Source organism: Sorex fumeus, unplaced genomic scaffold (assembly GCF_029834395.1).
Source record: "Sorex fumeus unplaced genomic scaffold, SorFum_2.1 ptg000072l, whole genome shotgun sequence".
In the NCBI taxonomy this organism is placed as follows: Eukaryota; Metazoa; Chordata; class Mammalia; order Eulipotyphla; family Soricidae; genus Sorex; species Sorex fumeus.
The window spans coordinates 43,999,764-44,015,069 of NW_026606129.1; the positions used below are offsets into that span (position 1 = coordinate 43,999,764).

General features: G+C 41.4%; 1 protein-coding gene across 1 annotated transcript in view; it reads right to left on the bottom strand.

The window, feature by feature from the left end:
- The window catches only part of ULK4 (unc-51 like kinase 4), a 583,905-nt gene that overhangs the window by 477,361 nt on the left and 91,238 nt on the right, over window positions 1–15,306 (bottom strand). The window contains exon 19 of the mRNA XM_056128948.1: window positions 8,214–8,297. Coding sequence (XP_055984923.1) covers window positions 8,214–8,297 — 84 coding nt within the window. The remainder of the gene's footprint in view (window positions 1–8,213; window positions 8,298–15,306) is intronic.

Here is a 15,306-nt window from a genome sequence, read left to right on the forward strand (position 1 = left end):
TCTACTTTCAGCACGCATATTGCATCCCAAGCAAGTCCTCCAAATATCCTTTACTTGGTGTTCCCTTCTCTATCTGAGCTGCCTTTTCCCCCAGCATGTGCTGCTTTAGCACTATAGCACTGCACTGTAGCACTGATCTCCCGTTGTTCATTGATTTGCTCAAGCGGGCCCCTACAATATTCCCTCAGGTCAATTCATAATTGAAAGTTTTCCTCATAAAGCACTCAAAACAAACCACCACAAAAAAACACGTTCAACCTTGTTTAACTTATCATGTCTCAATGTATTTGACTGAGGAAAACCTTCACTCATCTAAACATAAATATTCCATGACAAATCAAGTTTCCTGTGCATAACAAAAACATTTTTATAATAAAATTTTCCTCTAGAAATTCAATGTATAAGGTTTAAGAAATAAAATTTCTGTACTACTTTCTTCCCATTGCAAATAGTAGAGTTAAGAGAATGAAAACTAGTATCAGTGACCCATGTTCAATAAGGCACATTACAAAATTTTGAATGTAGAAAAATTTCAATGACTTAGGCAAAGGCTCAAAAAACAAAGAAAATGTATAGCAATGTGAACAACTTAATATCACAGAACTTCATACTTAATAGTTAAAATAGTAACTTTTGTGTTTGCAATCAAATTATACTTTACTACAATGAGGGCAGGGGGAGGTGCTAGTTTGGGGGCCACACCCAGGTGCCAGCCTGGTGACTCTGGCAGAGAGAGGGGTGGGGTGGGGCATATATTGTTGCTGAGGATGGAACTGGGGTTAGCCACATACAAAGAAAGTGCCTTATGGGGAAATGTTTTTTTAGTGGAAAACAATTTAAAAAATATAAATAATAAGAAAATGCTTTACCCCTTGTACTATCTCTTTGGCCCTCACCAATTTTTAAACCAAGAGAAACAGAATGGACAACATGCTTTACCATAAGGTTAGGCGACCACATTTTTAAAAAACCTTTAAAATTTGAACTAGAATATTTAAATGCATTAGCTTTATACCAGGCTGGAGCGATAGCACAGCAGGTAGGGCGTTTGCCTTGCAAGCGGCCAACATGGCCGACCTGAGTTCGATTCCTCCGCCCCTCTTAGACAGCCCGGCAAGCTACCGAGAGTATCTCGCCCGCACGGCAGAGCCTGGCAAGCTACCCGTGACATATTCGATATGCCAAACACAGTAACAACAAAGTCTCATGATGGAGACGTTACTGGGCCCTCTTGAGAAAATCGATGAACAACAGGAGGATAGTGACAGTGACAGCTTTATACCATCAAGAATTCAAAAGCTTAATCAACATCTGTTTTATTTTGGTGCTTTTTTTTAATGCTTTATTTTCTTATTGTCAGTCTTCTCATTGAATATGCCCTCATTTTCTACTAATATTTAAATTTTTTCTAAAATTTATAAATGTATTCTCAATCAACATCCCAATAGGAGAACTTGAGAGTTGATTCTAAAAATTACATGCAAGTCAAAGGGAACAAAAATAGCTAAGAAATTCATTTTAAAAATAAACTGACAAAGATACATTTTTTTAATTGTCAAAAAGTAAAGACTCGATTTAGATAAGGTAACACAGAGATAAAATATAGACCAATAGAACCAGATACTAAGAAAGGACATAAAACATGGAAAGGACAATGGTGACACTGGTAGAGCAAAGATGAATTTTTTCATCAAAAGATGCCAGAATCACTGATTACTTTAAGGGGGTCACACTCAGTGGTATTAGGGGTGGGAAGAGGCCAATCCCAGAGGTATGGACTTGGTAGTTTGGTACTGAGGGATACCAGCATCTACCTGGTAATGCTCAGGGGACGACGCAGTACAAGAATAATCTAACTCAATAACCTTGCACATACTCTGTATGTGCTCTTCCAACTATCTCCCTGTCACGATCATGATCACGATCATCCTGTTGTCCGTCGATTGCCTAGAGCAGGCCCCAGTGACATCTCCTTCGTCCTAGCCCTGAGATTTTAAAAAATTTTTTAAATTTCTAACTCTCTTTCAGGGTTAGGAAAATGGGACTCATCATTGTTACTGGTATTTGGCATATTGGGTATGCCACGGGGAGTTTGCCAGACTCTGCCGTGTGGGCAGGTTACATACGGTAGCCTACCAGGTTGTCCAAAGTAAGAATAAGATAATAAGATGTTGCAAATACAGCCGTGCACTTCCGGGAGCTGGGTTTTATAGTCTCTGGGTCTTGGCCGTTGATGGGATTACACGGCACCAGGGGCCCAGTTGGTGGGTGTGACCCCTGCCTACTGGAAGATGGAGGATCTGGATGGAGAATGCTCGGCCCTGATCCGAGCAGGCTTGAAGATCTCGGCCCCAGGACCCGCATGCCTTTGTTCCTCTGCCAGTACCTTCATGCGTGTGGAGAGTGGTCTCAGCATGGTTGTGGCTAGTTCTGGAGGCCTTCGGCTGCCGGAGCTCTGTTTGGGGCGTGGAGGGAAACTCATTCCGCCCCCCTCCAAGGGGCCCCGGTGAGAACAGCCAGGCACAGGGGCAGGAGACTCTCCCTGTCACTTCCAATTATATTGCACTGCACTGCATGATCCTCCCCCTTGTTCATTGATTTTCTCGAGCAGGCACCAGTAACATCTCCATTGTGGGACTTGTTGTTACTGTTTTTGGCATATCAAATACGTCACGGGTAGGTTGCCAGGCTTTTAATATAAAAGTAGCAGGCAGAAAGCTAGCAGAGGGGTTAAGGAGCATGCAGCCAACCCCTGTTCAATCCCCAGAACCATATGGCACTCCCCAGCATTGCTGGGTGCAGCCCCAGTGATAGTAGATGCAACCAGAGGGTCCCAAATACTACCAATAGTGGCCCTGGAGCCCCTGACCCCCACCACTTAACCACCAGGGTGGCCTGAATAATCCCCAGCATATGAAGAGAGTGCCATTATATCTTTTAACAGTTTATATATTAACTGTATAATTACTCACATGCACACACATATACACACACAAATATTATAAAAAGGCAAAAAAGATTAATAAAGACACTAATAGTAAATCTGGGAAAAAGATATACATTTGGTAATATTGAAACATTTTGTAACAACAGAGGTAGAGACAGAGAATAAGGTGTACAGATTTCTACAAAGGAATAGGGAGAAATGGTTTGTGACTCAGCAATCACTTTTGGGGGGTGTTTTGAGCCACACCCAACTATGCTCAGGGCTTACTTCTGCACTCTGGGATCACTGAGGATGGTGCTGGAGGACCATGTGTGATACCAGGATTGAACTTGGGTCAGCCATGAGTCAGGCAACCACCCAAACAGCTGGACTATCTCTTCAGTCCCCAGCAGTCACATTTTAAATTTTAAAAAAATCAAGAAAAATTGGTCATAAAAAATGTATATTAAACTGAGACATCCTTTCACAAAACTGAAAAAAATGTTTAAGCCTGGAAATACTAAGTTTAAAATGAGATTCATGAATATTCCTAGAACCTATTGCTGAGTGTGAATTAATTCACACGTTTGCATGCCAGTAGTCATGCAAACTGAGGCACGTTCCACCCACACACTATCCAATCACGTTAACAAGTGATAGTTGATGCAATCAGCTCACATCAACCTCAATGTAACTTTTGAGCAAAAATATTAAGTCTCACCAAACCACATAAACCGCAGGTATCCTAGTATTGGGCTGAGAACCCTGGGTTCTTCTTAGAGTGGGAGAAGGAAATTCTAGCCAAGCAACTGAAATTCACAAGACACTCAATGGGTGTCTTACCCTTACACCGCAGAAAATCCTAGGGCACCCTGAGGAGGGGGTCCCGCCTTGCAGAAGCCACACCCCACACACCAGTGGTCTAACTCCATGGCTGCACTAAGAAACTCTGCACTAATCCCAGTTTCACAGATCCTAAACTTTCTAGATCGTAGCTGCAGATGGGGCCGCAAGACACCTCAAATTCCACAGAGAGAGAGGGACAGACATAGAATGACAGTACTCATTTGTGGAGCATAAAGTAACAGTATGGGAGACTAACAACCAAGGATAATAGAGATACGGGCCAGGAGGATGGCTCCACGGCTTGGAAGCTGAGGGAAAAGGCAGCTGGGATGGAGATGGGGACACTTAATGAATGATGCTTGGAGGGCTCACTCAGGATGGATGGGAGATGCGTGCTGAAAGTAGATTATGGACCGAACATGATGGCCACTTTGTACCCGTATTGCAAATCATAATACCCAAAAGGAGAGAGAAAGTAAAAGGGAATGTGCCTGCCACAGAGGCAGGGAGCAGGAAGAGGTGGGGGTGACGGGAGGGATGCTGGGAACATTGGTGATGGAGAATGGGCACTGGTGGAGGGATGTGTACTCCATCATTGTATAACTGAAACCTAATAACGAAAGTTTGTAAGTCTGTAACTGTATCTCACAGTGATTCATTGAAAATTTTTTATAATTTTTTTAAAAAGTTAAAAAAAAATTCCACAGTACCGAAATTCCAGTAGAAAACACCACATTGGATGAGAAAGTAACATAGAAGCCAACTAAACTCAACAATAAAAAACATTAACACAGAAGGTCAACTGGCGAGGAATAGTTAGTAAATCCTCAAAGACTTGACAACCCTGTGGTGAGATACAACAATTCTCACAAATTTTCATTTTCTGGAGCGATAGCACAGCGGTAGGGCGTTTGCCTTGCATGCAGCCAACATGGCCGACCCGAGTTCGATTCCTCCGCCCCTCTCGGAGAGCCCGGCAAGCTACCGAGAGTATTCGATATGCCAGACACAGTAACAACAAAGTCTCCAATGGAGATGTTACTGGGCCCGCTCGAGCAAATCGACGATCAACGGGAGGGCCTTTACCTTTACCTTTACCTTCATTTTCTGGTGTATTTTAGATAATTTCTTCAGCCATATGGCTGTAGCAAGCAATATAAAACAAATCATTGTGTGTCTGCTAAGGGGCAGGCTTGCGGATTGGCCCGGAAAACAGGGACAGTGGTGGAGGCAAGATCACTCAGGTAGCAGCACTGGTGTTGGAGTATCAAAAAGCCCATAACTGTCTTATGAGCAACTGTGTAAACAATGATGTTTAAATAAAGTAAACAAGAGTATTAAGTCTCAAAAGAATGTGGTTGCAATCTCTTTACATCTGGAGTTCAGCATGAAGAAAACATCTGAGAAAGTTTATTACTAAAAATCGGAATAGCGATTAATTCCTAGAAGAGTAAGCTGCCATCCCAGAGTGTGAGAGAATAATTCTCCAAAATACCATTTATTAAAAATTTAATAATAGGGAGAATGCATGCTTAGCCACACAGCCTTCATTTGCCTGTTAATGTATACCATACATTTCATAAGAAAATGACTTTTGTTCAGGAATACCAACAGGTGCAAAAAAAAGTTTTATATATGGCAAACATTTTTTTACTTGTTGAAGATACAAGACCCCAACCATGTCCTGAATATACTAGATAAGTATGCCAAAGAACAACTACAATAAAATTCTTTTTCTAAGTTAAAAATCCTTTTTCGAGGAGTATAATGACCTTCCTTAATTTTTCTGTTTTATAGGGATAATATTAGTTTATATGACCAACGGGCATATACAACTGCTTTGCAAATATACAACATAAAACTTCTATCACTGTCACTGTCCTCCCATTGTTCATCGATTTGCTCAAGCGGGCCCAGAAATGTCTCCATTTTGAAACTTGTTGTTACTGTGTTTAGCATACTGAATGCAACACAGGAGCTTGACAGGCTTTGCCGTGCAGGCGATATACTCTTGGTAGCTTGCTGGGCTCTCTGAGAGGAGCGGAGGAATCAAACCCAGTTGGGCCGGGCTGGCTGCACACAAGGCAAACGCCCTACCACTGTACTATCACTCCAGAGAGTTTTGAATGTCTAACTTACAGAAGAAAACTTCTATAAATTAGACATTCAAAACTCTCCTAAATCATGAAAAATACATGAAAATTGTTATCCATACTATGGCCATGGAAACCAAGCATGCTAATAAATATTAAAAATCTATCATTTTATAATGATTATCAATAATAACTATCTTGAACATTATTATGAATATTATATTAATAATTCAATTAAAAATAATTCAATTAAAAAATAAGATGAGACAGAGAAAAGATATTTTTAAAAAGATAAAAACCTCATGAACAGAATTAACCATTAGCAGGTAAGGCATTTGCCTTGTACACAGCCAACCCAGCTGACCCAGGTTCAATTCTTCCACCCCTCTCGGAGAGTCTGCAAGCTACCAAGAGTGTATCACCCGTAAGGCAAAGCCTGGCAAGCTCCCCGTGACGTATTCGATATGCCAAACACAGTAACAAGAAGTCTCACAATGGAGACGTTATTGGGCCTATTCGAGCAAACTGATGAACAATGGGAGGGCAGTGACAGTGACTACGCATTAATCTAAGTTTTAAAAATTAAAGACACAAAGTCTTTTAAATTATTTTTACATTTGGGGAGGGGGGTCACACCCAGCGATGCTCAGGGGTTACTCCTGGCTCTGCACTCTGGAATTACTCCTGGCGGTGCTTGGTGGACCATATGGGACGTCAGGGATTGAACCCAGGTCAACTGCATATAAGGCAAGCACCCTACCTGCTATACTATTGCACCAGCCCCCCTTATTTTTACATTTTTAAGAGTTCCTAGGCAAGCGATACAGCTCAGCAATAGAGTGTTTGCCTTGTATATATGACATTCTGAGTTTTATTCCTGGCACCACTAAAATAAATGTTAAATCTTTCTCATTGATCCAGAAAGATAGCTGCAAGAGTTAAATGCATACTCTGCATGTAGAAGGCTCAGGTTAGATCTCCTCTACCACACAGTCCACTGAGCATTATTAGGAGCAATCCATACAGGAAAGAGAACCTGACCACCACCAGAATGGCCCAAAAACCAAACAAAAAAAATACATTTTTAAAAGACTTCCTATCTCCATTGAGTTACTTTGCTTTGTTCTGTTTAATTTATATATTTGACATATTCTGACTTTATTTGGGGCATTGGGGCCACACTAGTGGATACCATAGCTTAGTCCTGTGTTTAGGGACCACAGGCTTGGGGGACCCTATGTAGTTCCCAGGACTGAACTGGGGTCAGCTGCATGCAAGGCAAGTGTCATAACTCCTATACTATCGTCTTAGCCCTCTGCTTTATATTTTTATATTTTTCATTTCCCACAGTAGTCGAGATTTGTGAGCAGACAGAAATTTTATCATCTTCATCCATGTGCCCCCAATTAGGCCTTTTTATTAAAACCCAACAATATTTTGACAAATGACTTAATTCCCACTTTATTGATGAAGTATAAACTGTTGACTTCATTCATATTATGTAATGGCAACTGATTAAAAAATTCAACCCTACAGGCTAGGAAGTGCTTAAACCTCACTTATCACTGGGGAAACCTTGGAGTTCATCCACACTTGGAATATTTTTCCATTACCATGTAACATAGGAATCATAATAAACTCAGAAAGAAGATGTTTGTTGTGACATAGCTCTCCAACTCCTTAAGGAATGCGCTTAGCCTATGGCTTTGCCTTGGGTAAAACAATGTCAAATGGCTTAAAGCAAACATAAAATACCAACCTTTCAGGTCAGGTACTAATCCTTTTACACAGTCAGATACTGGAGATTGTGATACAAATCAGATGGTTTCCAACTGGTTCTGGACATTAACAGTAGCTTATGAGGTGATAAGAATAGATTTTAAAATCACATCAGATCATAAATACTATTTAATATTAAAATCAGCAGCCACTCCCGGTTGTCTGAACAGCAGAATGGCAACCTAACAAAATAATCCCAGAGCTTCTGCGGGTCACAGAAAATTCGCTATGGACACCGGCTGGATATACTCACACATCTCCAACTTTAAAAGTGGGGAGAATTAAGAATATGTTATTAAAAGCTACTTATGTTTTTTTTTTCCAACTTGTGCTCATCTTTCAAAGAGTAAGACATTTAAACAAGCGAGTGAGAAGAAATCTGGTTTATCTTTACACTTTCTCCACTCTACATAGGTCACTAGCTCAGGTGGCTCAGTCAGGATTATTTAAATTCAGGAGCAATTCTGGCTTGATGAGCTCCTGCACTGCTGCAGGCTACAATCTTCGCACAGTGCCTGAAGGGTTATTACAATTGCAGGCATCTATGGAGGACAACAAAGAAGCCTTACCCCTTCCCGAAGGCACCTCATTAGCACTGTGTAGGCTGCCAAGGGAACCGTCCAGCGTTCTCTGGGGCTCTTTTTTTTTTCTTCCTAAAATGAAGTGAAAGGAAAGGCAAAGAAGTTAAATTCACAAAAGATATTAACCCATTCCAGAAACAGGCACCATTTCAAATACACAAACTATCTGAAACCTCTTAATGTTCTAGTCAAAGCTCCAGTGACTCCCCAACAATTCAAGGCTGCTCACTGTCTCATCCATGCATGGAATTTCTTCTATTTATCCTTGTGCTATGTACGATGTTGAAGAGAGTTCCTCATCAAAAGCGAGATGGAGAGAACTAAGAAATGTCGACAGGTTCTCAGGGACAGAGAAACCACTCCATTGATACCTGTAGATGTATACACAGGTATACTACCCAAAAGGCCTTCTATTTATTATCTGGGATGATTTTCAAAGTACAGAATGCATAGCCAGGATGATCCATAAGACAACGAGCCAAATAAGAATAAGCAAATGTGGGTTTTGCAGGTATATTCATTTTAAAGATATCAGCAGGCCTGAGAGATAGTTTGGTGGGAAGGGCATACTTGCCTTGCACATGGCCAGCCTGGCTTTGACCCCCAGCGTCCCATCTGAGTCCCAAGCACTACCAGAAGAGATTCCTGAGTACAAACCCAGGAGTAACCTCTGAGTATCACCAGGTGTGACCCAAATACAAAGACAAACAAACAGAAAGACATCAGCAACAACTCTCCAACCAAAGAACTAAATTAGGAAAATAACCATAAGAATACCCCCACAACCCATCAAATAAAAGCACAAAATAAATCAGATGCCACTCTTAAAGGTGTGAGAAAAGGGAAATATCTTTTATTTATTTATTTACTTATTTTTGCTTTGGGGGGGGGGTCTCACCCAGCGATGCACAGGGGTTACTCCTGGCTCTGCACTCAGGAAATACTCCTGGTGGTGCTCAGGGGACTATATGAGATGCTGGGGATTGAACCTGGGTCAGCCACATGTAAGGCAAACGCTCTGCCTGCTGTGCTATTGTTCCAGCCCCAGAAAAATTCTTTTAAAAGGAAAGGAAATTAGGTTAAGAGAATGTATTTACTTAAGACTGTCCAAATGGGCTAAGAAGACAGTTCACTGGCTAGGCCAGAGCACTGCTTTGCATGCTGGACACCTGGGTACAGTTCGCAGCACTAAAAGGTCCCCTGAGCTTAGAGGAAGCAACTCCCACATACTAAATTGGGAATGATCCCAAGCACCTCTGGAAAGGGAGGAAAGGAGGGAGGGAGGGAGGGAGGGAGGGAGGGAGGGAGGGAGGGAGGGAGGGAGGGAGGGAAGATATCAGCAGGCCTGAGAGATAGTTTGGTCCCCTGTTGAGAAACGCTGGTCTTGTCATTTATCATCAGGAACTGATTCACATTTTTAAAAAAATTTTTTTTTCTAAATCATCGCCCAATTTAGCTTCCTGTGTCTCACAACTTCTTCATTCCAACTCACATATGTAAAAGTAGCAGATAGTTCAACCTTTCTTCAACATCACTGGCCTCTGTCCACCACTCCAGTCCCCAATTCCCACCCCACCCACACACAGTCTATCACTTCCTTCCCTTCCAGCCCCTTGAGGTTCCCCAGCCCATCGTTCTTTGACCTATTCCTGCCAGAAGGGCCTGGGTCTTCCATCTTTTCTTTCCTCTTTCTCATCCAGAAAACTCCAGCTGGGAGGGAACCAGAGGTTTACTTCCGCCAGGCTTGCCCTTGGCAGCTGGGCCATTAGAACGTGCCAGCTGACAGAGAATCCTCCAGGACAGCATCTGCAACCCCAGGGACTCCCAGTGACACTCTTCAGGCTTTCAGTTTCTCTCTAAAGATACCTGTTTCAAACCTGCGACCCTCCCACCACTTCACCCTACTTTTCCTCCATCTCAGACATTAAGGAGCTTGTGAAATTGGATCAACCAAACCCCTGAACTACTCCTTTGTGACTAAGGCCCCAACGCTGTCATGAAACAGACTGCTAGAAGCTAAAGAGATAGAACAACCAGTAGGGCACTTGCCTTACTGAGGTCCGATCCCTGGCATCCCATAAGGTCCCGAGCACCATCAGGAGTGATCTCTGAGTGACTCATGGAATATGAGTCAGGGAAATTTACTGACTTACAATAAGTTTTAACTTAATACAATGGAATCTTAACAGTCCTTTTTCTCTAACCTTAAGCTGCATTCAGTTCCACTTACTTTTTTTTCCCTGAAATAATCACTTCTCTCTCCTAAATGTATTCCTACATTACTCTCATTTATGCTCTCAGTATCCTCTTCCAATTCTCCGTCTTCTGCACATTTAAACAAAGTATAGCTGGACATTTGAAAAACAAACATTGAGTTTGTTTTGCAAACATTAAACAGTACCAATCACCATGCAGTTAAAAATCCACAGATAATTTCTTTTTTTGGGAGGGGGTGGTGAAGATGGGGGGCGGGGTTGGTGAGGGCCACACCTGAGCTGTACTTCAGTGTTACTCCTGGTTTTGTGCCCAGGGAATATTCCTGGTAGTGTTTGGGAGTCCATACATGGTGTGAAAGATTGGACAAAGGTCTAAAACAAGGTCAACTATGTGAAAGGCAAGTGCCCTAACCCTTGTACTATTCTCCATCCACTTCACAAACAACTTGACCCCTAATATCCTCTTGACCTCAGACCCTACATTAACAAACAATTAACATATATTTAGCATAATAAATAGATTTACAATGTGTTTTACAATGCAGAGAAAAGACAATGCTATTAAGAAAATTATGAGAAGACATTTATATGGCTGGAAAACTTCAATACTATAAATTAATATCACATATTTACAAGAAAATAAGTGTGTATGTGGATTTGCTCGGTTTCAACCAGTGTTTTTCAAGGGTCAACTTAATTTTGTTGGCATTTAAATCAGATGGCATTACTACCCTTCATAAAAGTACACGATGAGGAGCTAGAGCGACAGAACAGTGGGTAGGGGGTTTGCCTTGCATGCGGTCAACCTGGGTTCGATTCCCAGCATTCCATATGGTCCACTGAGCATCACCAGGAGTAGTTCCTGAATGCAGAGTCAGGAGTAACCTCTGTGCATCACTGAGTGTGACCCAAAAAGTAAAAAAAAAAAAAAAGTACATGATGACTTTCCCGTTGCTCTTCAGATCAAGAAAAAGACATCTGACTTGGCTAAGGAGCTCCGTTTCAGGGACCCAGGAACATAATTTCCTTTTCTGGCAAACTATTGTAGATGTGGTCAAAGGTCCTGGCCACAGAATCATCCATTTATTTAAGAAGCTTAGTTTACATCCATTAGAATAAATACCAAGGAAGAAAACTGTCCTTGTTTAAAAGAAATAGGAATATTGATTCTGTATAAGAGTCTAGGAAATGCAAATTAGGCTAATAGGAGAGAGAGCAAATCAAGGGTTACCTAGGGCAGAGAGAGAAGCAGGAGGGATGCATTACACAAGTCTCAGGAAACTCTTGGAGGTAATAGAAAGGCATGCTTATTATTCTGATTGTGATGATGGCTTTGGGGGGTTATATAGGTATTGTCACTGTCACTGTCCTCCCATTGTTCATCAATTTGCTCAAGCGGGCCCAGTAACGTCTCCATTGTGACAACTGCTACTGTGTTTGGCATATTGAATATGCCACGGGTAGCTTTCCAGGCTCTGCCATGCAGGCAAGGTATTCTCAATAGCTTGCCAGGCTCTCTGAGAGGGGCCGAGGAATCGAACCTGGGTTTGGTCAGGTTGGCCACATGCAAGGCAAATGCCCCACCTGCTGTGCTATATAGGTATTAAAACCAAAATATATTCTTATAAAGTTAGCACTTTATTGTATGCCATTTCTACCTCAGTTTATGTGGGGTACCAAAAAAAAGATACCCACCCACAAATTAGACTAGGCTTCATCTTAATATGAAGTCAGACTAAGTAACTGACCACTCTTCTAATGAAAGCAACTAGCTTTATCCTGACATCCTTCAACTGCCTCAGAGAGCTGACAAAAAAACAAAGAATTATCAAGTCAAAAGAGTATACCACTGCCAGAATGAAGGGATTAAACTCAGTTTGGGAGTTTGCTTTTAGCTCTGAAGGCTTATAAACTTGGCAAATCTGAGTTTTCATGTTAAAGCCATAAGGGTCAAAATAATAGTAAAGCAAAAATAAACTCCCCACCCTAATTCCAAAGAACTCTAAGGAAAACTACGTTTCACAAAACAACACACAAGAGAATGTTCAGTACTAGGTAAAGGTAACCAGGGACAAAGAGAACTCTGAGTACTAGACAAGAAAGATCCACTCATATTAACTCTTAAAAAACATTCTAGGGGCTGAAGTGATAGTACAGCAGGTAGGGTGTTTGCCTTGCATGCGGCTGACCAGGGTTCAATTACCAGCATCCTATATGGTCCCCCAAGCACCGCGAGGAGTAATTTGTGAGTGCATTAGCCAGGAGTAACCCCTGTGCAGTGCCAGGTGTGACTCAAAAAGCCCCCCCAAAAAAACAATACAAAAAATATATAGTGTACATATCTAGTAAGAATAGTTCTAGGAGCCAGAGCAATAGTATAGTAGGTAAGGTGCTTTCCTTGCCCTCAGCTGACCTGGTCCCTGAGGTCGACCAGGAGTGATTCCTGAGTGCAAAGCCAGGAGTGATCCCTGTGCATCACTAGAAAGTCACCCCCCAAAATAAACAAACAAAAGAAATAGTTCTAGAGGGGGCTGGAGAGATAGTACAGTGGGGTAAGAGGCTTACCTTGCCCTCAGTCAACCTGGGTTTGATCCCTGACATCCCATGTGGTCCCCTGCTGTTGTTCTTGGTTGGGGGGGCACACCTGACAGTGCTTAAGGCTTAGTCCTGGCTCTATGCTTCAGTGCTTGGGGGACCATACAGTCCCAAGGATTGAAACGGGGTTGGCTATGAGCAGGGCAATCACCTTAGCCCCTGTATTATCTCTTCAACACACCTATATATTTTTAATGATAAATAACGACTAAGTAAAAAAGACAAACCTCTACCTGTTAGATAGAATGACGAAACAGAAATTAACATTTCTATTTGCTCAAATGGACAGAAATAACTCCATAAATATAAATAATTATAATAGCTATTTGTTTGGGAACTAAGCAGATGAGAGACAAAAAAAGCAAAGAGATTTTTTCCTGCATACCTGTCTTTTCCTCCTAGCTTTTTAATTTCCTGAATGTGTTATCTTCCAAAATATATAATAACCCAAGAGCAACTTCAAAGATAAACATGTGCAAAAGCTTAATGAACATAATTAAATTAATGTAGTGAAAATACATTTAATAGGTGAAAATGCCAATCTTGTACATTGGAGGACAAAATACCATGCAACAGTGCTTTTCCAGTTGAGACACTGGAAAAGGCAAGTTTCAGTACAACTTCAAAATTGCAGTGGAAGGAGCTGGAGCAATAGCACAGCAAGGAGGGCGTTTGCCTTGCATGCAGCCCACCCAGGTTCAATTCCCAGCATCCCATATGGTCCCCCAAGCACTGCCAGGAGAAATTCCTGAGAGCACAGCCAGGAGTAACTGCTGTGCATCACCAGGTATGACCCAAAAAGCCAAAAAAAAAAAAATTGCAGTGGAAGACTCAAAATCATAAAGACATCAGTACTTCCCAAATTGGTATGCATGACCAATTCAACCTTTTTTTCTTAAAGATCATCTTCAGAATTGGACTAGACAAGCTGCTTCTAAAATTTATTTTGATATGCAAAGGGCCAGAAACAGTAATGACATTGTCAAAAGAAAAGAGAAAAGAACTCCATGGCTTGGAGGCCAGCCATGCATGCTAGGGGAAAAGGCAGCTCAGATAGAGAAGGGAGCACCAAATAAAGGGTGTTGGGAGGATCCTCCCAGGATGGGAGTAGCATGCTGAAAGTAGACTATAGACCAAACATGACTGCCACTCAATGCCTCTTTTGCAAACCACAATACCCAAAAGGAGAGAGAGAACTAAAGGGAATGCCCTACCACAGAGGCAGGGTGGGATGGGGGGATTGGGGGGTGAGAGGGATACTGGGACCCGTGGTGGTAGAAAATGGGCACTGGTGGAGGGATGAGTATTTGATCATTGCATAAATGAAATCCAAGCACAAAAATTTGTAAGTCTACAACTGTACCTCATGGTGTTTCACTAATAAAAATTTTTTAAAAAAAAGAAAGAAAAGAGAAAAGATTTGCTATCCTGTCAATAGTATGAAACTTGAAACTAAATTATTTTTAAATGCTTTTTAAGAAAATTGTTAAGAGATTTTAAGCAATTATGATAGTCGCCTTAAAAAGATGACTACTTAGAAAATCAATTTAAATTAGATATTAAAGATACTCAAGTTATGTAACATTCAGCTAAGTTCTAGAACCAAAACTTACATACAATGAGAGAGAATTTCCTGATAAAATGATAACTTATTTAAAACTCTCAGAGTATCACATGAAATAAATAATTCATAATTTACCAGCATATATTCAATAATATTCTAAAAAATCTTCATTAATTATTGAACTCAGTAGCACTCCATATCATAACTTCAGAAATGAGATGTCAAATTCCGTAGCTGCAAATTCTCATGGCCATGGTAAGAGCTGTATTTGCACAGAGTAGGTGCAAACAGAGCTGAAATGGAGCTTTTATACTGAGAGAACTAATGACCTCCTCTTGCCTGAAGTCAAAAATGACAGCAACAGAGGAGTACTGGGGAGTGTGGGGATACTTTCAGTCTACTGGTTTTTAAATATGGCCTGAGGAGCCAGAGAGAGAGTGCAGCAGGTAGGGTGCTTACCTTGCAGGAGGCCAACCCATGTTCAATCCCTGGTATCCCATGAGGTGCCCAAACCCGACCAGAAGTGACCCCAGGATGAAGAGCCAGAAATAAGGCCTTCAATAATATTCTAGGAGCATAGCCAGGTGAGCTCCTCACAAAAAAAGGATATATATATATATAATATATATTCCCCCCCAGGATATAAAAAGCCTGAGAATCTTCTACATTATAAAAGTAAAGAGATGCTGGGAGAGAGGGGTAGAGA